Source organism: Triticum aestivum, chromosome 1D (genome assembly GCF_018294505.1).
Source record: "Triticum aestivum cultivar Chinese Spring chromosome 1D, IWGSC CS RefSeq v2.1, whole genome shotgun sequence".
NCBI classification, from domain to species: domain Eukaryota; kingdom Viridiplantae; phylum Streptophyta; class Magnoliopsida; order Poales; family Poaceae; genus Triticum; species Triticum aestivum.
In genome coordinates this window covers 288,074,791-288,099,240 of record NC_057796.1, presented here as the reverse complement: position 1 = coordinate 288,099,240, position 24,450 = coordinate 288,074,791, and the positions used below count along the sequence as shown (strand labels likewise).

Genomic DNA, 24,450 nt, shown 5'->3' with positions numbered 1-24,450 from the left:
GGTCAATAACCAATAGCGGGACCTAGATGCCCATATTGGTTCCTACATATTCTACGAAGATCTTTATCGGTCGAACCTCGATGTCAAGGATTCAACTAATCTCGTATGTAGTTCCCTTTGTCTATCGGTATGTTACTTGCCCGAGATTCGATCGTCGGTAGCACCATACCTAGTTCAATCTCGTTATCGGCAAGTCTCTTTACTCATTCCGTAATACAAGATCCCGTGGCTAACCCATTAGTCACATTGTTTGCAAGCTCATTGTGATGCTGTATTACCGAGAGGGTCCAGAGATACCTCTCCGTCATATGGAGTGACAAATCCCAGTCTTGATCCATGCCAACTCAACAGACACCCTCGGAGATACCTGTAGAGCACCTTTATAGTCACCCAGTTACGTTGCGACGTTTGGTACACACAAGGTATTCCTTTGGTGTCAGTGAGTTGCATGATCTCATGGTCATAGGAACATATACTTGACATGTAGAAAATGATAGCAATAAACTTGATACGATCATATGCTACGTTCATAGTTTGGGTCTTGTCCATCACATCATTCTACTAATGATGTAATCCCGTTATCAAATGACAACTCATGTCTATGACTAGGAAACCATAGTCATCTTTGATCAACGAGCTAGTCCGGTAGAGGCTTACTAGGGACATGTTGTTGTCTATTATCCACATATGCATTTGAGTTTCTGGTCAATACAATTATAGCATGGATAATAAATGATTATCATGAACAAGGAAATATAATAATCACCACTTTATTATTGCCTCTAGGGCATATTTCCAACAGGCCGGCCGCCAGGTTGCGCCGCCACGCCGCCATGTCATGCTGCCGCCGCACCTCCTGTACCCCACCTCACTGATTCAGCCACCGTCGCCACGCCTCGCAACGCCGTGCCACTGACTTGCGAGACCGAGAGAAATAGGCGTTAGACAACTTCCCCTAAATTATACGGTCATTCAGTGAGATGATTTTTACTGAAAGTATTTTACAGTACCTATTGGACATTTTTGAGAATTAAAGTAGCTATTGGAGTTGCTCTAAACAATGTCACACAAGTTTTGGTAGCGCTTAATGGGCCGTCAAAGGCCCGATCGATCTCGGGCTCTTGGCCCAGCGAATACCCCCATCCCGTCGTCTTCAACCTCCCCCCTCGGTGTGTGTTGCTACAGAGTAGAGTAGCCAATCGCGGCCACGGACAGGGAACTAGGGAAGCCATGGAGGCGGCGCCGGAGAGGGAGAGGGAGGGTAGGGGGGAGGAGTGGAGCGACGGTGGCGTGGCTCTGGGTTTCCGGGTGAAGGCGTGTTCCCGCGAGTCGTCGGGGCAGAAGGCCGCCAACGTGCTGGAGCCCGACCTCCGCTCCCACTGGTCCACCGCCACCAACACCAAGGAGTGGATCCTCCTCGAGCTCAACGAGCCGTGCCTCGTCTCCCACATCCGCATCTACAACAAGTCCGTCCTTGAATGGGAGGTCACCGGCGGGCTGCGCTACAAGCCCGAGGCCTTCGTCAAGGTTCGCCCGCGCGGCGAAGCTCCCAAGCGCGACATGGTGTACCCGGCCAACCACACCCCCTGCCGCTACGTCCGCATCTCTTGTCTGCGCGGAAGCCCCATTGCCATCTACTTCATCCAGCTCACCGGAATCCCTGTACCTGGCCTGGAACCTGAATTCCAACCTCTTGTCAACCACTTGTTACCACAAATATCCTCTTCGCAGAAACAATCTCATTCTTCGCACAATATGCATCTCCAGGTAGCTCTGCCATATATATGTGTGTTCTACTTGCTCTATTTCTCATGTTTGTCTTGCTAACGTATCTCTATCCTGATGAATGAATTGTATTGCAAATTAAATCTAGTTACTCAAAGACATTGCAAGAAGGCTACCACCGTTTCTGCCCCAGATTGAGGTAAAATTAGTCTTGCTCCTAGGCTATATGCTATTAATTTTGCAGTTTCCCCCATGTGTCCCCTTTAACCGGCTGGCTGGCTGCTCATCACACTGCAGGCTGACCTTAATAGCATCACAGACACCCCAGAGAGCAGTGTTTGGTTTTTGGCTCTGCTTGCTGGCCCATTTTATCCAATCCTCAACCTTATAAACGAAAGGTGTGGCCCATTTCTCATACATGCTTACTTGCCAGTCTTCATCTCTAGTTTGCATACATTATGTGCATGTGCACTACTGTTCACGCCCTCGTGCACCCACCTGTGTGTGAGCAATGCCATCTGATTGACACATTCCCCCAAATTTACAGGGATGCTACAAAAACGTCGATTTCTTCCGTTGATTCAGATACCCTAAAGACTAGCCTGGCTTCTATTCCAACTGTTTCCTCAAACTTTGAGGCATGTAAATATTCTTTCCGCACACTTCTGTTTTATCCTTTTATATAGTTTTGGCTATGTGCTATCGTAGTGTGCTACAGTAAGAACTATGAATGCTGAAAGCTTAATTACATGGTACTGCACCTCCACTCTATGTCATACATAGCTTTCCAGTTATGTAAAATGAGTATAGGAACAAGTCATTTATCTTCTGCACATCTCTTTCTAAATGAATATTAACTATCCATAGCACTGAGTGCTGACTAACTAACTGTATACACCCCCTCTGTGAGTTCTGAAAAGACCACCCGAGATTGGAACTACCTTGACTGATAGGAACTAGAGAATATTTGCAGGAGTGTTTATTTAACGTAGTTGAGGTAGATGGTTTTATGGTTGCATTCTGGCAACTGCTAAACTATAACATGAGATATAACCATGTCTCGTCAGCAACTTCTAGTTCACAAAACGGCTGTTGGAGTTCTGTAGGAGTGTGTTAGGTTGATGTTATCCAGGATCTTCCATTAATTTATGTCATCACATTGCACAAATTCCTTGTTGGCCATGCCCCTGTAGTGAAACACTGAGCACTGACATCTGCCCAGTTTGTTGGTTGCTTGCAAATGCATGAGAACACGAATATTTCTCGCTGGTTTATGACCTGAACTGCTAAACAGCCAGCCTATTCTGTGTGACTGCCAATTTATGTGTAGAAAAAGAAACTGAGTGATTTCTGGTTGTATCTGTTTTCCTGATGGTTTAAAGTATTTAAAACGGAAGTCATATTCAAATGTTCTTTGTTCGAACATGTGGTCTTATTTAGGGCTAGCAAGCTAGTACCATTTTACATCTGGACTATGTGCCTGTGGTCCTACTGTGTGCTCTGCCATTCAGCTTTAACACCAAGGACCTATTTTCTGGTATCCTTCCAATTAAAACTACAACAGTAGAAGACCTATTGCTCTGCAACAATTGATATTGAGTTTGATAATATGAAAATTAAAAGATGGTAACTTATTTTAGCGCTCCGTCCTGTTATTAAAACTACCAATTCATGACTTGTATTTTACAAAAATCTTTTTCAAGTATCATGCATGATACTCATCTCTAGGTTTTTATTCCATGGAGAGCATCTCTGTGCCCTTCAAAGGAATTTGTCACATACGAATAAGGGAAGTTAAGGTGGTTAAGCAGTAAATGATTAGCAACCACATTCAAGTCGGATGTATCTCCCTTGGGGAGCATAGAAACATACAGCGCATATGCACTCATTTTGGTCGATTTTGGTGTTCTGAATTCTTTATTTTTGTACAGGCACAACCTAGGAGAGCACGGAGTCCATCTTCTGTTCAGCCTGCTTCATGTATGCTGGCATTTCGATCTGAAACAGCTATACTACTCTTAAGGAAAGCACACAAAGACAAAACTCTCTCAATTGTTTGCCATCGAGTATGTTCTTTGACCATATTTTTTTTGTCTTCTTTGGTCATGTACTTTTTCCTCTCGGAGTATTTTCTGAACATTTGCCTCTTTTGAACTAAGGCATCAAGGGTGCTCCAAAAACTTTTGGAGCCTGAGCCATTCGTTGATGAGCCAATACCTAATGGTGGAATGCTTTCGAGTGAAGTCTCTGATGAAATTCCTAAAAGTGATGCTTCCAGCCTAGTGCCTTATACAAACTACTCTAGTTTGTTTGGAGAAGAATTTAGTTTATCAGAAAATCACTTCGATGGCTCTTTTCTAAATATTTTGGATGTTGCTGCTGTTGAAGAAGGCATTCTTCATGTACTGTATGCAGCTGCATCACAGGTTATCTTTGTCATATTGTGTCATTCTTATATCTGCCAATTTCCATGTGTTACCTTTTGTTCTAAAAGGCTGGTTTTATTTTCTTGATTGTGCTTGCAGCCCCAACTAGGTTGCAAGCTTGCTGAAACTACTTCAGACATGTGGTCTGTCTTACCGCTTGTTCAAGCACTTCTTCCAGGTATTGACTGGGAGATGACCTTACATACTTAATGCTTTTTAGCTTCTCTGACTACTCTTAAATGAGAATTAGCAGAAGTATGATTGAGTAACAACTTTGGCTACCAAACAATCTACACCTTCCCGCATGTTAATATCCCATACTAAAAAGATGCAAGGCCTACTTGGCCATTGGCTAGCGCATTTAGTGCGACACCCGTGCCTTGTGGCTAAAGACTATGGATTGAGTCCAATCAAATGTTAGTTCGTTTGCATTTTCCAGGATTTTATCCTATGGATTCTTGGTTACTGATGTCCTTAGGTTTAAATATAAACCAACCGCACCCCTTCTAAAAGTAAAAAAATGGGGGCAGATCTACCTGCAAGGGTGTCAGTATACGGCATGTATGCCTTTGTAGAATCTGATAATATGATGTTGCTCTTGTGTGTTTTTCATAGCACTTCGTCCTCCATTTAGTGCTGGCCCTACCGAACAGATTGATGATTGTTTTAGCCAATGGAACCATCCAGATGTTCACAATGCTCTTTCCCAGGTACCTCGATTTGTATGATCTGTTCTCTTCTTCATGCATTAGTGGCATCACTTACCATTTCTCAAGGTATTTGTGGCTGCAGATTGTGTCAATGTCGGTATCATCAGTTTTTCATCCTCTTCTCAGAGGTTGTGCTGGTTATCTTTCATCATACCTGCCATCACATGTTCGTTCTGCAACTCTGAACTCTCTATTGTAGAAGTATTTATTTTCTTCAGTAGATTGTTGACATGTTTCTTATGTTCACTACTAGGCAAAAGCAGCATGTGTTCTGCTTGATTTGTGCAGGGGACCATTATCACCTTGGGTGCCCATGATCACAGCAAAGGTCTCTTTATGATTTTGTCCACAGTTATGGATTTTATAATTTGTTCCTATTTATGACATTATATACTCATGAAACAGGTAGATCTTGCAGTTGAACTTCTGGAGGATCTCCTGGGTGTTATCCAGGTATGTGTGTGTTGGAAACCTAGTCTACATGAGCAATGCTGGGAATCTAGAAAATTATCTTTTAGTGATGTAATCTGGCATATTTTGTATCCTTTCTTTAGGGCCTACTTTTGTGCCTATACATAACAAATAAACAAAATAATGCTTCAGTTTAAGTTTTATCTCCTTTTGGGTACTACTTTTGAAGGGGCGTACTGTTGTTTTGAGCTAGTATGTCTTGCTGTGCTGTATTTAAGATGAAACACCCAGTTGTTCGAGCAGAGTTTGTAGTGTTACAGTCTCCATCATGACCATGGTACTTTACTTTTGCATCATCCTGAATCAGCATAATGTTTGGTTGGTTAAATTGCTTACTGTTTTCCATATGCACGTGGCAATCAGACGATTTGATTTATGTGTGACGCTGGTCAGGGAGTTGGGCAATCTCTTTCCCGTTCTCGTGCGGCGCTGAAGTATATTTTATTGGCCGTATCAGGGAATATGGATGATGTTCTCGCAGAATACAAAGTAATCCATCTTTCATTTCGTGATATTTCTCAGTGATTGTTGTAATACTTCTTGAACATGCATCTTATAACTGCCTACTTTCAGGAAGTCAAGCATAAAATACTTTTCATTCTGGAGATGCTAGATCCTTTTGTTGATCATGCTATAAGTGCAATGAAAGACAGAATATCATTTGGTGGTGTGTCTGCTATGTATCTGGAGAAACAGGCAAAAGTTTGCGATATGGCCTTGAACATTATTCGTACAGCTGCAAAGAATCCTGCTGTACTCCCTTCTTTGGAACTTGAATGGCGGCGAGGTGCTGTTGCCCCAAGGTTGGTAAGCTATATGTACATGCAGGTGCAACATAAGGTTACGAGTACAGTGAGTAATAATCTATGCTGATTGATGAGAAGCAAATACTCTTATAATTATCTAATAGTTAACCCCTTGGTCACAACTCACACATTCATATTCCTATTTTATAGCAACAATATATATTTGGCTAATGCATAAACTTGTCGTTTACACTTCACTTACTTTGGTTTAACTGAACTGCTGCCAAGTTGCCCTTTAAACTCTTGAAGTTGTTTAAAAGAGGCAATGAACTGAATTGACACTCAAGTTGGCCAGCTTAGTGTGTACATGTCCCACCAACCCAGCTTGTGGCGTCAACAACAAAACAACAACAAAGCCTTTAGTCCCAAACAAGTTGGGGTAGGCTAGAGGTGAAACCCATAAGATCTCGCGACCAAAAAAATGAGATCCATGGGCACAAGCTTTACCAACCCAGCTTGTGGCGTCGGTTGAAACAAATATTTCTTTAGCAAAAATTGAACTATTTCTGGAAGTCGGTGACTAATTTGCTCTTTCCAAAAATTGAGGGGACAAAACGAGCCATGAGTGGAAGTTGAGGGACCAATTTGTGCAACAACATTATCTTGTCAAATATTTAGATCGGGCACATGAAAATGTATTGAGCAAATTCATCATTAGGCCTATTATAAAATTGCTTTGTATGCTAGTAAAATATACTAAATCTAACTTTAACTTGCAGTATACTTCTTTCTATCTTGGATCCTCATATGCCACTCCCACCTGACGTTGATCTCTGCAAAAGTTCATTGCCCGAGGTTGATCAAGCAGCTTTGGCGGTTTCAGATTGTCCAGCACCACATTCTTGCAACCCTGAAGTTGTTGACGGGCGAGACACATCTGAAATAGCTATGAGAATAGAAAGTTTTGAACAGTACAATTCTTTATTTGCTCCTGAAGAATTGAAGCAATCTGAGTTGACAAATACTCTGCGAGAAGACCATGATAAAGTACGTACAAATTTTGACCAGAACATCCCTGTGGGCAGGAAAACCAATGTAAAATTACCAGCTGGCCTTTTCCAGTTGGAAGATACTGTTGCTGATGATTACAATGATGCACGGGCTGATTATCTACAACTGTTGAACCAAGAGAACTGTGAATTAAGAGCTCTAGAATTTCGTCGCTTAGCACTGAATCTGTGTATGCAACAGGAACCAACAATTGAGGGGCATAATGCCGGAATTGATGCTTTGCTATTAGCTGCAGAATGCTATGTTAATCCATTTTTTCTCTTGAATTTACGGCTTAATTCAGAGCCTCTGGATCGAATTGAACGTACTCATTCGGAGTTGATACAACGGAATGCCTCCTTTGAGTTGAACGATTTGCGTGTGAAAGATTTAGATCTAGCGACAGTGCACAGTTTGGAGAATAAACGGGATAGAGCTGTCCTAGATTTACTCCTGCAAGCTGCAAAATTTGACTGTGAATACCATGCAAAGATACCCGACGGTGAAGTCTATCCAAATGATGCTGAGGATGACAAGCAACCTATAGAAATTTCACCAGAAGTTACAGACCTTGTGGATGCTGTAACTTTGGTCAGAAAGAACCAAGCTCTGCTTTGGCACTTTATTATGAAGCAATTTGGAAGGAAAGGGCATTTAGCTAATGAAATTCTTCTTGATAGCTTGTTGTTCTTGTTGCACTCAGCAACTGACCTATTTTGTCCACCAGATAATGTGATCGATATCATATTGAATTCTGCTGAAAACCTCAACCGACAGCTTGCATGTCTTTACAGCTCTGTTAATGCAGGGGATAAGAAATTGGATAATGTAAAATTACATGGTTTACAAAGACGTTGGGCACTTCTCCAGAAGCTGGTTCTGGCTTCATCTGGTAGCGACAATACTAGAGAACTTGTCAGCATTAAAAAAGATGGTTTTCGTTTTAGAAGCTTAGTTCCTCCATCAGCATGGGTGCATAAGATATCAGAATTTTCCAGGTTTTCTAGCCCACTTCCTCGATTTCTTGGATGGATGGCAGTGTCGCGTTATGCCAAGGAATATTTAAATGAGAGACTGTTTCTTGCCTCTGATTTCTCACAGCTTACAACTTTGCTGTCAATTTTCACTGATGAACTTAGTCTAATGGATGGAGTTGCAACTCAGAAGATCAAGTCTGCTGACACTGAACAATCTGCTTGCAATAATCACTTGCTTCTTAAGAAGGAATCTATGTCGTCAGATAAACCAAGCACGAACAAACTGTTTCAGATTTTACTTCCTGAACTACATTTCTTTTTTCCAAGCATGAGCAGACTATTTCACGGATTTGGAGAGACCATTTTGGAAGCTGTTGGTTTGCAGTTAAAATGTCTCCCGAAAAGTGCAGTACAAGATGTTCTTTGTTGGTTTTCTGAGATGTGCATGTGGCCTTACCTTGAAGGCATCAAGGAGCATCTTGTACTTGCAAACGGAGTAAGTTCTTTGAGAGGTAATATTGCTGCTAATGCCAAGGCTGTTGTTTTCTATCTACTCGAGTCGGTTGTTTCTGAGCACTTGGAGGCTATTGTTCCTGAAATGCCAAGGGTAGTGCACATTCTTGTGTCACTTTGTAGAGCTTCTTATGCTGATGTGGCCTTCCTTGACTCTGTATTGTGTCTGCTGAAGCCATTGATATCTTATTTCTTAAGGAAGGGAACTGATGATGAAAAAGTGATGGGTCATATAACTGACTGCAGTGATTTTGAGTTGATTTGTTTTGAAGAGTTGTTTGAAATTATCCGGTGTGGTAAACATACAAAGGATGCAACCAGTGATAAGATTCAGGTCCCATTGCTGATCTTCATTCTGGGGTCTCTGCTTCCTGATCTGTCCTTTAAGAGGAGGATTGAAATATTGGACTCCTTGCTAGTATGGGTAGACTCTATCAGTTCTGATCCACCATCACTGCTGTGTAGTTATCTTGAAGGCTTTCATACACTTATTGATGGTTGTGTAACTATACTAGTTCAGAATATTGAATTACTTGGTATCATCATCCTTTCTGTGAGAGAACAGTCTAGGGAGGCTGCAAATTCCATAAGTGGGGATGCCATGATGCAACTTGAGAAGAATTCACAAGATACAGAGCAGCTACTAGTTAAATCCACAGACAATGCGGAAAAGTCGAAGGGGCCACCTGCTGGTTGTATTATAGAATTTTGTGATGCCCTGGAGAAGGTCATTTCACATCTTACTCTGTCAATTGAGAGTAGCTGGAAATGGCACCATCAGTTGGCCTCTAGGCTGTCTTCATTGATGGCAAAGTGTTTGCTGTATGCGAAATGCTTAAAAGCTGTTACTCAAGGAAACGCAATTTCTAGTAGCACTAGGCAAGAGGTGGAGCTTGTACAAAAACACTGGGAGAGTGCTCTTGAAGGTCTTGCAGAAACCATTTTAGGAAATCAGGAAAAGCAGTGCTGGCAGGTGGCATCCTCTATGCTTGACTATATGATTAAACTACCTAATGTTCTTGCTTGGGGTAATGTTCTTAGTGCCACTTGTTCAGCAATCGAGCACTTCTGCTCTCATGCACCTAGGATATCTTGGAGACTGCAGACAGAGAAGTGGTTATCGTTATTGGTTTCGGGTGGAATTGAAGACCTCAAGAATAGTGAAACCTCGTTGATTAATCTTTTCTGTACAATGTTGAGTCACGCTGAACCAGAACAACGCTCTGTTGCATTGCAGCAACTTGGGAGGATTATTCACTTGGCGGGTACTGCTGAAGTCGGATCTGGTTCAACAATGACGTCCCATTTGGTTACTCATACATGGAACAGAATAGCAGCATTGGCTCTCTATGACTCTTCTATGCTATTAAGGAATCATGCGATGGCTTTGCTCACTGAATATGTTCCATTTATTGATAAAAATCATCTGCGGTCATTTCTTGCATCAAGTGACAGTATCCTGAAAGGTGTGGGGCAACTTTCATGTGTAATTGAAGAGGGCTATTTGACACGAATGTCCTTACTGTTGCTTTCAAAGGCATGTCTTTATTCTTCTTCTGAAGATATTGCTTTGATTCCTGAATCTGTTTGGAGGAAATTGGAAAACATGCAAACATCACTAACTGGTAAATTAATGCTTCTCGATTACCCACATTTATGTTGTACTTGTGCCCTTATGTGGGGTTCAACCTTAACAACTGATTATTCAAGTACTTTATTTACTATTTTCTGATGTATTATTAGGAGGTTTTGGTGATGTCGAGAAAGATCTCTGTCGAGCTCTATGTCAGCTAAGAACTGAATCTGATGCTAAAACGGTCTCTCTCTCTCTCTCTCTCCTTCCTTCAACCGTCTTCTATCCTAGGATCACAGCTAACGGATTCAATATTATTTTGTGCATGTTCTGGCTACCAAGTACTGACTCTGTGTCTCTTTAGGTTGTAAAAGAACTTCTCGCAGGATCTACTACAAAACCAGTGAACACTGATTATAAGGATATCCGTGAATCAATTCTTCAGGTCATAATCTTTCTTATGATTCATTCTGAAATGCATATTTTGTATCTGTAGCATTGTTACTTCTGTTTCTGCTTTATTACTTAAGTCTATGCCATCCATCACAGTTTCAGTTCTAAACTCAACAGAGATTCACATTGATGAGTGTGCGTGCACTTTTGTACCTAACAATATAAGTGCTTAATACTTCTTGAAATAGCAAACTTCTAGTCATTCTTGGAGGCTTGGAGGAAATTACCTTGACCTTTAGAATTCTTGACGGAAGAATTTTTTGTAATAGTATGCAATAACAACAATTACTGTTAGTTTGAAAGTTTTGGAATTCATGTTCATCTTCCAGAAAACCAAAATGCTTGCAAGCAAGACTGGAATAGGCAGCACTGGCATGCTTGTATTTTTGTTCAAATATATACTCCTGATACCCTAAGTTGCGGTGCGCATAGGGTGTTAATTTCAAACTCCAGTCCATGCTGGTAACCTGCTTTTGTGAATCCTTTTTGATAGGTGTTGTCCTCTTTGAGTTCTGTTGAGTCCTACTTTGAGTTCTTCTCAATCAGATCTGATCAGGAATGTCAGGTTAGAGATACAACCAGGGTTTCTGGCCGCCATGTTTTCAATATCTTATTCTGACACTTAAATAATTACAACACCAAGGAACTTGAAGAAGCTGAGATTGAATTGGAGCTTATTAAAAACGAGAAAGCAGTTCGGAAATTTGTCGGACGTCCCCAGGATACTGTGGCTCCAGGCCTGTTATCATGTAAGATTAGTGACTATTAAGGACTATTATTATGAATATTGTTCCCTTAATGTGCAGTAATGTAATTACATATACAGATTACAAGGATAGTAGTGAAGTTAATAAACAGCTTCAGCAGATCCGTGAAGATATACGGTCCCTGTAAGTTGACATATCACATTTTACACCTGGTCCAAGTGTACTTTATTCCTCAAGCTCCTGACAGTTACTTTCCCTGGGCAAAACATTCTTATCACCGTGGGAAGTGTGTGGGTGCGGGTGTATTTTTTTTACCTTTGACAATGCAACCTTTTTTAAAGTTTAAATTTGCACTGTGAAGATTAGACTCATCATGATAAGTACAGCAATTTTAGTACTCTTATCTTGCCTTACAAATATTCCCAACAAAAATAATGGTTAAAGATGTACCTCAGAGACCATTAAGATTTACATGAAGCAAGTCATTGGTTTTGATGGAGGCATGAAGTGCTGCATAATAAGGAGTACTAAATTTCTAAATCCTATTCCTTTTCTGGGCCTTGAGAGTGATAAGTTTTAGTATGAAGCTTCATAAGAAAGCTTTGTCTATCCATGAATAGTATCATTTTCTTGCACCAGTTTAATTTTAATTTTGAAGCATTGAAACTTTTTTTTTGATGGATAGAATCATTGGAACTTATTGTCAGCGTTACTTGTTATGCAGCTAACATGTATTTTACTTGATAGAGAACGGTCCAAGCTCAGAGAGGAAATTATAGCACGCCGACAGAAGAAATTGCTTATCAGACATACTCGTGAAAAGTACTTGGAAGAGACGAGTTGCAAGGAAATGGAGCTTATGCAAGAGCTTGATAGGTTTGGAGCTGTTGCCTTTTCATTTGATATGTCAGAGACGACATTTTCTTCTTCTTTAGGAAAGGAGGTTCAAATCCCCGGCCTCTGCATCATTATATGTGCTTGTTCTTATTTTCTCGTTGTATTATCTTTGCAGGGAAAGAACTCTTGAGATGGAGCGTGACATCGAAAGGCAGCGACAGCTGGATCTCGAGCGTGTGAAGTCAAGGGAACTGCAATATAACCTCGATATGGAAAGGGAGAAACAAACTCAGGTATATGTTATAATTTACCCTTTCGAATTGAAATTGGTTATTGGTATCGTGGCATGTTTTGTTTGCCATCAATCCATGACGCATCCAGCCAAAGAGAATAGCTGTAGCTCCAGACTTAGCAAACCATTTCGTTGTTTTTTCTTGCTGCATCATATGCTGTGCTGATTGACTTGTGCAGAGAGAGCTTCAACGTGAGCTGGAGCAGGTTGAGTTGGGGCGGTCATCAAGGCGGGAGTTCTCAGCCAACCCCAGCAGGTATTGATTGATTCTGCCGATTCGCACATTCCTGGTACTATCTCTAGCAACATCTTTGTAATTGGCAACATTGCGCAGCCGGGCGAGGGAGAGATACCGCGAAAGGGATAATGGTAGAGGCGCACAGCAGGAGGGAAGCCGCGGCCAAGGCCATGAGGGTCAACCAACGGTCGTGATGGGTGGTGCATCAAGGCCATCGTCGTTCCCTACGATACTGCAATCTCGTGACCGTGGCAGCGATGGCGGCTACGAGGAGAACGCGGAGGGAAGCAGGGATTCCGGCGGCGATACCAGCAGCATGGGAGATCCGGAGTTGGACGGCCCGGGTTCAGGCTCGAGGCATGGGACACGAGCTGGCGGCAGCAGCAAGTCGTCAAGGCAAGTCATGGAGCGGAGAGAGCGGGACGGTAGACGTGAAGGTAAATGGGAGCGGAAGCAATGAAGGCAAGCCACTCCACCCATGGTGGCCACCACTCTATTCAGTAGTCATTTGGTCAGTTATGCAATGCATCTACTCTCCAGTAGTCATGGTGGTCAGTGGTCACTACTCTACTCTACTCTACTCATTAGTCCTTTGGTCAATTATGCAATGCATCTCTTGATTCTGCGTCTTGTATCATGTAGTACTAGTTCAAAGCTGCAGCGTCAGTGTTACAAACACTGGTGTAACTAGAAAACAAAGAGATTGGGGGTGAGGTACACATTGGCTGCACCGCACCAGGCTGACAGCAACACACAACTAACTCATCGCTGCTCTGGGGCAAGGAATAGTACTGCATCACTATCACTTCGTGCTCCATAAATATTTGAATAAATAATAATTATAGCCACCCCGCTTGATTGCTCGATTACAATCGCAGTGCCGACTAGCTATAGACATGCATACAGTATTCGGATAACAACTTACAGGTGACTCATCAAACTTTACCTCCCCTTATCTTTCCCCAAAGAAAAAGAATCAACTGTTGTGTGATCAATAGCTAACTATTGGATCCTCCTATATGAATATGACAAGATAAACTATATATATTGCTTGTTTAATTTATTTTGATGACTATGAACCCCTCCTTGTTCTATCAAAGTGTCGACTATGAATCACCCTCGCCTTTCCACTGGGATCATGGTCAATTCCTGTCACTGGGGCTGCTGGTTCGTGACTATGCCTTCTTTGCCGACCAGAGCTGCTTGTGGCAGATGAGGAGCTTCTCCTTCTCATTCTCCTTGTTCTCGGTGTCATGCCTGTCGCAGGTCCATCTCATGCCCTTCGCGATGGAGGCCACGGAGTCGAGGAAGTAGGGGTTGTCCCGGATGATGGCGTAGCCGGTCGGACGAAGGATGCGGTCCATCTCAACAAGCACAAACTTCATCTCGCATCTGCAATGCCAGGGACAATCGGTTAGCAACTTGAGATCTTCCTTGCTGAATATGTGGGCAGCAGCACATTACATACCTGTGTGATTCTGCGGCGAAGAGGCCGTCGGCGTGCAGCAGATCGTACGTCCGTGGGTACGTGGAGAAGGCCTCGCACCTAGGAACCAGCAGGTTAATTCCATTCTGGCAATGTGGAACAGAGAGTCGAGCAGGATGCAGTTGGAAGAAGAGGTAATGCGTACCAGTCGTGGTTGGTGCCGATGAGTCCTCTGTCGTAGACGACGCCGAGGGAGTTGGGCCCGTAGGAGGAGACGACGTTCATGACCCACACAGGGTCCTTGACGAGGCTCGCCGCGAACCCTCCGTACACGGTGCTCATGTCCATGACGTTCCGCACCTTGTCGCTCCCCAGCGCGGGCAGCAGCGCCTTGTAGTGCTTTACCGCCGCCTTCCACTTGCCGTCGTCGTGCTTCATGGTGCTGCCGCTGCCGCCGGGGACGACTGAGACGCGCTCCGGCGCGACGCCCAGCCTCTGGGGCCACTTGGGCAGCGCCTTGCCGCGGGACTTGGGGCTGGGCGCGGTCACGCAGGAGCGCATGGGCACGTACCACGCCGCGTCGGCGTCGACGCTGTCGTCGCACTTGGCCGGGGTGGTCACCGGCGTCAGCTTGTCGTAGCAGCCGGCGTCGAGGGACTTCTGCCACACGGCGATGTCGCCCTTCTTGTTGTACAGCCGGAAGCACATGCTGGCGAGCATCTTCTTGAGCCGGTCGAAATCGGCCTTCTGCGCCTCCACCGTGGTGTTCCAGCCGTGCCACCGGTTCTCGTAGTTGATGGGCGGGCCGGAGAGCACCCAGAAGCCGCCCGGCCGGAGCACCCGCTGGATCTCCATGAGGTAGAGCCCGCCGAACTCCGTCCACGGGATGAGGCACCTGGAGCAGTGCGCCATGTCCATGGAGGCCGAGGGGATGGGCAGGCGCTGCGTGGAGATGATGCCGAGGATGGCCGGGATGCCGCGCTCCAGCGCGAACTGCACCTGCGCCTCGTGGTTGTCCCTGGGCGCCAGCGACACGGTCAGGATGTTCCGGGCCAGCAGGTCGCCGCCCCAGCTGGCCACGCCGCACCCCGTGTCGAGCGCGGTGCGGACGCTGCCGTCCTTCATGCCGGGGATCAGGTCGGCCATGAGGTCGACGTACGCGCCGACGCCGTTGGGGAACATGGTGCCGCCGCCGGGGAAGGTGAAGCGGTCGCCGTCCTTGCGGAGCCAGTGCTGGTTGGACTTCTGGCTGTTGATCCAGTCGTAGGGCACGTTGCGGTACCAGCACTGGTCCTTGCTCTTGGGCCAGCGGATGGGCGGCTTGTAGCCCCGCGGCGGCGGCACCAGGCAGACGGCGCGCTCCGGCGGCGGCGGGCAGTGCCGCTCCATGAAGCTGAGCCGGTAGTTGCCGTACCTCCTCCACCGCTTGGGGTCGGTGCAGGGGGTGTAGTCCTGGTAGTCAGCGGGGCACTCGGAGAACTCCACCTCGTCGTCGCCGTTGCCGTTCCTGGCAATGGCGAGGGCGATCGCAGAGCCCTCCTGCTTGGCCGTGGAGACGATGGGGATGATGCTGGTTGTGGTGGAGGAGAAGGTGAAGGTGCGGCCGGTGCTGTAGATGCCGCCGAGGTAGAAGGAGAAGCCGCAGAGGAGGAGCAGCATGAGCGCCACCGGCACGGCCCTCGCCCCAGCGCCGCCGCCGCCCGCCCTCTCGGGCTTGGCCTCCTTGCTGTACTTCATCGCCGTGCCCTCTGCCCTGCCCTGCCCTGCGGATGGGATTGGGTCAGATTTTTTAAAGTTTGTTGAGGGCAGGGCATCAGAATCGGTAACAAACCCCGTACGAGAATACGCACGCGATTTCCGGACCAGATACGCAACGAAATTATCAACCAAGGAAACCAAAAGACGTACCTTTTGGGTTGAATTGGAAGTTTGGAACCAGACGGAACCAGGGAGCAGAGGTTGCGAGGTCTTGAAGATGATCGATCGGTCGGTCGATATATAGCTAGCGGGGAAGGAAGGCAGATGCGTGTCGGCTGATCGGCTCTCGGCGCGCCGAGGAGATTTACGTTACTACTACTCCATTACTAGATTAGATCTGAAGCTGAATGAATATAAAACCAGAAGGATTATCACGCCTAAACAAAACGACCAGATCGTAACAAACGAGAATTGGCAGGTTGATTGGGCAGACAATTATGGGAGTATCTCTAGCGGTGGCCTGGCCGCCCTCTGTTTGTGTAGGCCGGACACTCGGGGAGTTTTAAAGACCCCATTGACGACGGTTAGGCGCGCGCCCACTCCCATCACCATCGTCGTCTTCCTCCGTCAAAAACAACTGAGTGCATTATTATCATGGGTTCATTGGAAACGCCCCGACTCGGCCAACCTAAAGCAAGCAGAATTACAAATGATTTACTGTCATGTAGGTACATCCGGTGAAAACAAGTCACATGCTTGTTTAGACCGACTGTTTCGTCTTGATTGCAAAGATTGACTGATTTCCTTGCGTGTTCAACGTCAACCGAACGAGTGGATCCCGGCCCCATGCACGGACGTACGTATGGCTAAAATGTAGTAGTAGCTGCACATCTACGCGCGTGAATTTCATTCTTTAATTCGACGTGGCCGGTCGTACATCACATTGTTGGCTTTGTCTCGGCTGTTAGCGTTGCATTACAAGATGGGTTTGGCGGATCGCATTTAATCAGTCAGCTCGGTGGAGTGAGGGAGTGAGCGAGTCTGCGAGTGGTGGGTGCGCCACCACCCACGACGACTGCCCCACTCGTCCACACCCAGGCCGTGGAAGCTGTGGACGGCGAAAATTGCAATCGCATGCAAGTAAATATCTGTCAGCTGTTGTTAATCGTGTTCAATTACGCATATGCATACTACAGCAAAATACGAGCTACTAGGATTTTGCCATCCTAGGGGATGAAGCCCCACGTACCGGAGCGAAAGTAGCAACTGTAGTTTTGCTGCATGAGTTTTGGCATGCACCGAATAGAAATACAAATACTGGACCGCCCGCCCGCCCGTGACCACACCAGAGATGCGTCGGCTTTGTTGGCCGGCAGCCGCGCGGCACAGTGAGTCAATCGAGCATATGTAGAAGCTAGCTAGGTACCACTCGCAAGGCCAGTGAAACCAAGCTAGATATAGCTGCCAGTAGCCCCTCACTCGCAGACAGTAGACAGAGTATCACTCGATGGTCACGCGTAGAGACGACGATTTGGCTTAATCTGCCACTGCCAGCCTGGGTGGCAACGGATCAATCAATCTGTCGGTGGCACTGATCGATCCCCATATGGATGCATCATCACATACGGTTCCACTGTCGCTCCTTTCTCCCTGCTCTACCTCGCTAGCTAGCCATAAATGCGGTTCGATGGAGCGATCGACCATGCGCGCTCCGCCACCGCCACCGCGCGACCGTGCATGTGCGCCCTCACGTGCATGTACGCCGCCCCGAGATTTAGCGGAAGCTAGCGACCAAACTAAATGAATTATTTATCTACAGCAGCGTAATCCATTATGCAAATGTGTGTATCACGGGAACCCTACTATCGATTACGTAGTAGATCGTGTGTGTACATGCAAGTGACATGCATGCGTGCTTTGGTGGCCTGTCGCGTTCGCTCCAGTTGGCCCGGTCGGATCATATATCTCTCGTCGATCCAACGGCGACCGACACGAGCGTGCACGCTGCCCTGTTACATCATTTTTCTGTACGGACAGTAGATTTTGTCCATTTCATGCACAGCTAGCTAAAAGCATCTACCACCGAACTTGAAAATCCGGCTCCTATACATCTGCGGACACGCCAGAGCACTCCCACGGATGCATCCGGACGACCCTTTGTATTTCATGTCTGGCATCCACATATCTTAAATTCGGACTCCCCAATACTCCCTCCGGTCCTTTTTACTCCGTGTATTAGATTTGTGTCAAGTCAAACTTTACAAAATTTGACCAAATGTATATTAAAAGATATCAACATCTACAATACCAAATATATATACTATGAAACTACATTTCATAATGAATCTAAAATATTGATTTGATATTGTGAATGTTGATGCTTTTTTTATAAGTTTGGTCAAATCAGAGATACTTTGACTTTGGACAAAACTTATATGCAGACTAAAAAGGACCAGAGGGAGTACATGACAATCCATGCACGTCCATCATACATGCCAATGTCACACATAAATAACAAATGTTGGTAGCAAAAATGCATAGTTCTTAAATAAAATTTATTTTAAGTGCACAACTCAAACATTAGCTTTTTGGTTTTCATTGTTAGTCCACATATGTTTCACAAGATCACCGAGTTGCAGCGTGTGCACCTGATGATCTCGAAGATTCTGATGCATCTGCAGAAGATTCATAAGCTGATTTCCATCTTGATCTTTCAAGATTTGAACTTGTTTCCCAGGTACTTCAAAATCATTTGTTTGGGCAACACCATCACCCTCATCCTCAATAATTATATTGTGAAAAGTAACACAACATGTCATCAGCTGCCACAAAGTTTCTGATTCCCACATCATTGTAGCTCCACGAACAATTCCCCAACGAGTTTGAAGCACTCTGAATGCCCTCTCCACATCCTTCCTAGTTGCTTCCTGCATTGTGCAAAGTGGCTTTGTTTGTTGCCGCGTGGTTCAGATATAGTCTTCACAAACGCCACCACTGATGTAGATGTCATCGGCAAGATAGTACTCATGTTGTAGCCACGGCCATTGACAATGTATTTTCACGGCGATGATTTTACCCATTACAAAGCCTCATGAACACAGGAGATCGTTAAAGCATGTTGATGTTGTTGTGAGAACCCGACATTTCAAAGAAAGCATGCCAAATCCATAAGTCATGTGATGCCACTGCTTCCAGTATGATGGTGGCCTCTTTGGTGTGACCTTGATACATTTCCCGCAAACCTTTTGGCAGTTCTTCCATTACCAATGCATGTGATCAATTGATCCGAGCATTCTTGGAAACCCTCTGGCCTCTCCAATAGCCAACAACTTTTTTGTGTTTTGCATATTTAGTTCTCTCAGATACTCTACTCCAAACACCTGATGGAAATATGCCCTAGAGGCAATAATAAAATGGTTATTATTATATTTCCTTAACCATGATAAAGGTTTATTATTCATGCTAGAATTGTATTGACCGGAAACTTAAATACATGTGTGGATACATAAACAAATACTGTGTCCCTAGTGAGCCTCTACTAGACTAGCTCGTTGATCAAAGATGGTTAAGGTTTCCTAGCCATAGACATGAGTTGTCATTTAATAACGGGATCACATCATTAGGAGAATGATGTGATGGACAAGACCCAACCGTTGGCATAGCATATGATCGTTCAGTTTATTGCTACTGCTTTCTTAATGTCTAATACATGTTTCTTCGACCATGAGATCATGCAACTCCTGGACTCCGGAGGAATGCCTTATGTGCCATCAAACGTCACAACGTAAATGGGTGATCATAAAGGTGCTCTACAGGTATCTCCGAAGGTGTCTGTTGAGTTGGCATGGATTGAGACTGGGATTTGTCACTCCGTATGACGGAGAGGTATCTCTGGGCCCTTTGGTAATACAACATCACAAGAAGCTTGCAAGCAAAGTGACTAAGGACTTAGTTACAAGATGATATATTACAGAACGGGTAAAGAGACTTACCGGTAACGGGATTGAACTAGGTATGAAGATACCGACGATCGAATCTCGGGCAAGTAACATACCAATAGACAAAGGGAACTACGTATGTTGTCATAAAGGTTCGACCGATAAAGATCTTTGTAGAATATGTAGGAACCAATATGGGCATCTAGGTCCCGCTATTGGTTATTGACGGAGAAGCGTCTCGGTCATGTCTACATCATTCTCGAACCCGTAGGGTCCGCACGCTTAACATTCGTTGACGATATAATATTGTATGAGTTATGTATGTTGGTGACTGAATGTTGTTCGGAGTCCCGGATGAGATCACGGACATGACGAGGAGCTCAGGAATGGTCCGGAGGTAAAGATTGATATATGAGATAGTAGTGTTTGGTTTCCTAAAGGGTTCCGAAATTCACTGGAAGGGGTTTCAAATGTTTCCCGAAATGTTCTGGTGCGAGAACACTTTATTTGGGCCAAGGGGTAAAGTCCACGGGGCTTTAGGAAGGTGCAAAAGGAAGTTTTGCAAAGGCCAGGGGCCAGACGCTAGGGACCCTGGCGTCTGGGGCCAGACGCCAATGACCCTGGCGTCTGGTCTTGGAGTCGGAGAAGGACTCTTGCCTTGCGTGCCAAACCGACTTTGAGGAGGCTCTTTCTCCAAGAAACGACCCCAGGGCTCAACATATAAATAGAGGGGCAGGGCTAGCACCCGGAATACATCAATATTCAACAAGCCGTGTGCCGACAACCCCGCCCCCTCTAGTTTATCCTCCGTCATAGTTTCCGTTGTGCTTGGTGAAGCCCTACGGAGATTGTTCTTCACCACCACTGTCACCATGCTGTCGTGCTGCCGGAACTCATCTACTACTTCGTCCCTCTTGCTGGATCAAGAAGGCGAGGACGTCATCGAGCTAAACGTGTGCTGAACGCGCAGGTGCCGTACGTTCGGTACTTGATCGGGACAGATCGTGAAGGTGTATGACTACATCAACCGCGTTGATAAACGCTTCCGCTTAGCGATCTACAGGGGTATCTAGATGCTCTCCCCTCTCGTAGCTATGCGTCTCCATGGATAGATCTTGCGTGTGCGTAGATTTTTTTGTTTTCCATGCAACGTTCCCCAACAACACCTGCACCACGATGCGGGAAAACTTGACAGTAGTCTCCAGGAATGTGCTCTCCCTCATCCAAACCATATCACCAACGACATCTGTGGCAGTACCAAGTGCAAACATCCTTAGAGCAGCTGTGCATTTCTGCTTAGCACAGAAATAAAGTCGGCCGCAACAATCCCTTGTGAGATTGAGTAGTCATCGTGTGCCTCCACTCCCTCCACAATCCTCAAAAACAATGGTTTCCGACGACGAAACCATGGATCATTCAGGAAAGTTGGGTTCGGAGCAATGTAGTCTCTGTGCAGTAGCCGTGCTCTAGAGACCCTATCTCGATTGATCACTCTTCTCCCTTTGATTGAGCCCTTGAAGTTGAGAATATGCTCTACCCGCAGGTCCATTTCCTCTTGCGTGCTCATGAGCATGATCATGTCAACTTCTTCGTCTGAATCCAATGAATCGAAGAACTCATCTTGAATCATTTGATCAAGCTCTGTCGGTCCATACTCCTCGTCCGATGAAGCATCGGAACCCATCATTTTCCCTACAAATAAATCACAAAAAACCGGGCTGAACAATGTGTTGAACACATAGAGCGCAAGGGGCAGCCCGATAGTTGCCAGACGTACCGCGGTGGCGTCCAAGCCGGCGATGACGTCACTGGCGGCGAGCATGGGAGAGAGGACTGCTGTGCCGGTGCTAGCGGCGCATAGGCTCGGAACGACTGTGGAGCAAGGGTGGCAGCGAAGCGCGAGATGTCCGTCGCGGAGGAGGAAGAAGAGAGGAGAGAGCAAATGGATCTGGTAGGTCGAGGGGTTGGAATTGGTGCAATTTGCGGTGGGCTAGGGTTGTCGTGTCCAACGTGGCGGACGAGCCCGGTCGCCCCCATATCCGCCCTACATTTGGGCTGGATATGAGGGCCGCCGGTCAGCCCGGGCGTTTGAGGCCCGTTTGAGGTGCCCGTCTAGGGTGATTTTTTTGACCGGTCACCGACCGGGCCGTCCGCCCGGGCGTTTGAAGCAGGTTTTGGGTGCCCGACTGTAGATGCTCTAAGATCCAAAAACAAATATCACAACACACACGTTCTCGTGCATCAGACTAGCCATAATGAGAGTAATTTAGCTAGTAACATAACACACTTCAAGGCAAATTTTCTTATGTGCCAAGTAGTTAATGACAAGAGAGATGTTTATGGTAACATAACACATCCCAAGGCAAAATAAGTGCACGTCTAAATAAATGAAGATGGCTTTAATGGCTCTTATACGGCAGGGCGACTCGCTTGGTGACGGGGACGACTATGGGCTCGGGGACACGGGTTCCCCGGGCGACGTCGGTGCTCTGCTCACGCCCCGACACGGCTGTGCCGCTGGAGGGGATATGCTTTTGGGCTCTCGTGGGTGAGGTCTCGAACGACAAGGAGGATGGTGATGGCGATGTTGGCGGTGGTGGGGTGGACGGGCGTGCGTGTGTGCTGCTCAGTCGGTGAGTTTATCACTCGTGCGGCGGAGCTTGGGGGCTCCTGTTGGAAATATGTCCTAGAGGCAATAATATTGTATTATTATATTTCCATATTCATAAATTAAGAGTTTATATTCTATGCTATAAGTACTATGATCCTGGATTATGCGATTCAGTGGAAAACTCATATGCATGTGTGGAATGATAAACGGTAAACTTAGGTTCCTAGTCTTGCCTCTAAGACTAGCTCAAGTATTGTTGGTGATCATGTTTTCTGGATCTTAGGTTATCTTTAAGTATAACAATAGTCCTAAAACAACATTGATAGTATGACGTTAGAAGAACGATCATATTGGATCAACCCAAACTTATGTGTTATACTTTGCGATAATATTGTCAGAAGTCAATTGTTATAACACGGAGTCTTAACGTGCGTTTTAGTTCCTTAGACCATGAGAGTATCGTAGTCACTTCTTACCGTACGATGGACTTTTGGGGTTGCTCAAACATCATCTATAACATGGTGAGCATAACGCCAACTTACAGGTTCATCGGAAAGTTTGACAAGGGACTAGATAGCTCGAGAGTGGAATTTGCTCCTCCGACGATGGAGAGATATTCTTAGGGCCCTCTCGATGTGACGGCATCCAGCATCGTCTGGCCAGACATAGGTGACTATGTCACAGGGATGCCGGAACATGTCAATGGGAAAGAAGAACAAAACCGGTAACGAGGAGAACGGTATAGTGAGCATGTGTATGACTCAAGAGGATACCGATATATCTCACCTCAGGTTTTGTAAAGTATCGCAAAGCAAAGGTATATCACATGATAACCAAAGGTTCACTCTAATGTCATTTGTGTACTCACAGAGATCTATATGGACGTCCACGGTTCCGCTATCGGTCATTTAACAAATGAGTTTTGTTCATGTCTATGTTTTACCGAACCTAAAGGGTCATAAGCTTAAGGTAATCATGATTTGTTGAGTGTTAGTAGGATGGGAATAACAAGGAAATATTCGTGAAATAGTTTCGTTAATATTCAAAATAGTTCCGAGAGGACCCGAAAGCGTTTTGAGGTCACACGAAGGGTTCCAGAGTTTATCTGGCAATACCTGGTTTTGCCGATAAATAATAGTAGCACATATGCCCGTGCGTTGTAACGAAAAAGATAATTGACGTGTCATCCAAAAAAAGGGTCTCCATAATGGTAGGCGACAGAGCAAGGAGTTATGGTCTTCTCGCTGGACATGTTTGACACAGGAAATCTTGATAGTGGTGGGGTTGGTCGGCGTGGTGGCGAGCACCCAACTCATGGTTTTCTTCCTCCGAGTCTGCCTCCATCTTGGGGTTGTGCCTGCCTTCTCATTTGGTGGTTGTGCGGCAACCTTGGGGACACGGTTGCTTCGACCACTCTATCTTACAATGGCGTAACTAGGTGGATTATTAATTGCAATGCATAAATCCTGTTTCATTAGCATAATCAGGCATGAATGTCCCTTCTTTTGGGGGGTTATTCTCTTTGATTATTTTAGTGCTCAAGTGCCCATAATTTTGCTCTAATTAAAGCCAAACAACATATTCTCTTTTATTGCCACGTGCCCACAATTTCTTTCATTTATAGCCAACCAGCATAGAACGAACACGCACCGCTAAGCAATGGTCAGCGCAAATATTTAAGAGAATAGTACATCTTTAGGTTAGAAATATAATTTTTTGAACATTCAAAAAATATGAATTGGTGAATATTTTTGGAAACCTGAACAATTTTTCAAATCCCGAACAATTTTCAAAAAAAGTGAACAATTATTTTTTGAAAATTCCCATATTTGGCAAAACACCAACAAAATTAGAAACATTAATAGTTTTTGAAATTCACAAACAATATTCTGAAAACATGAAAATTCTATAAAAACACAAATATTTTTCAATTTTTTTATTTTTTAAAAGGGGAACATTCAAAATAATTTTAGAAAATATTTTCTTAGAGGAAAATATTATTTTTGATTTGTGAACATTTCACTAAAACAAGAATATTTTATAATATGGAACATTTATA

At 45.0% G+C, this 24,450-nt stretch overlaps 2 protein-coding genes across 3 annotated transcripts; one reads left to right on the top strand and one right to left on the bottom strand.

The window, feature by feature from the left end:
• The first annotated feature begins 1,176 nt into the window (after window positions 1-1,176).
• Window positions 1,177-13,523, top strand: LOC123181520 (uncharacterized). 2 transcript variants are annotated; one of them, XM_044593800.1, is made up of 23 exons: window positions 1,177-1,767; window positions 1,874-1,924; window positions 2,023-2,123; window positions 2,273-2,363; window positions 3,657-3,791; window positions 3,885-4,151; window positions 4,251-4,329; window positions 4,767-4,861; window positions 4,944-5,027; window positions 5,115-5,189; window positions 5,267-5,314; window positions 5,726-5,821; window positions 5,906-6,135; window positions 6,858-10,243; window positions 10,362-10,435; window positions 10,556-10,636; window positions 11,138-11,209; window positions 11,288-11,381; window positions 11,471-11,534; window positions 12,099-12,227; window positions 12,364-12,481; window positions 12,660-12,736; window positions 12,815-13,523. In XM_044593800.1, exons 1-23 carry the CDS (start codon window positions 1,231-1,233, stop codon window positions 13,176-13,178), a joined length of 6,348 nt encoding a protein of 2,115 aa, XP_044449735.1. In that variant the 5' UTR covers window positions 1,177-1,230; the 3' UTR covers window positions 13,179-13,523. The 2 variants fall into 2 exon arrangements, with proteins under 2 accessions (XP_044449735.1, XP_044449734.1); XM_044593799.1 differs by having other exon boundaries at window positions 11,288-11,393.
• A 5-nt stretch (window positions 13,524-13,528) lies between these two features.
• LOC123181522 (probable methyltransferase PMT21) lies at window positions 13,529-16,384 on the bottom strand. Its single transcript, XM_044593801.1, has 4 exons — window positions 16,053-16,384; window positions 14,350-15,907; window positions 14,187-14,264; window positions 13,529-14,110 (listed from the first exon to the last, which is right to left on the bottom strand). Exons 2-4 carry the CDS (start codon window positions 15,879-15,881, stop codon window positions 13,894-13,896), a joined length of 1,827 nt encoding a protein of 608 aa, XP_044449736.1. The 5' UTR covers window positions 15,882-15,907; window positions 16,053-16,384; the 3' UTR covers window positions 13,529-13,893.
• Window positions 16,385-24,450: the final 8,066 nt, after the last annotated feature.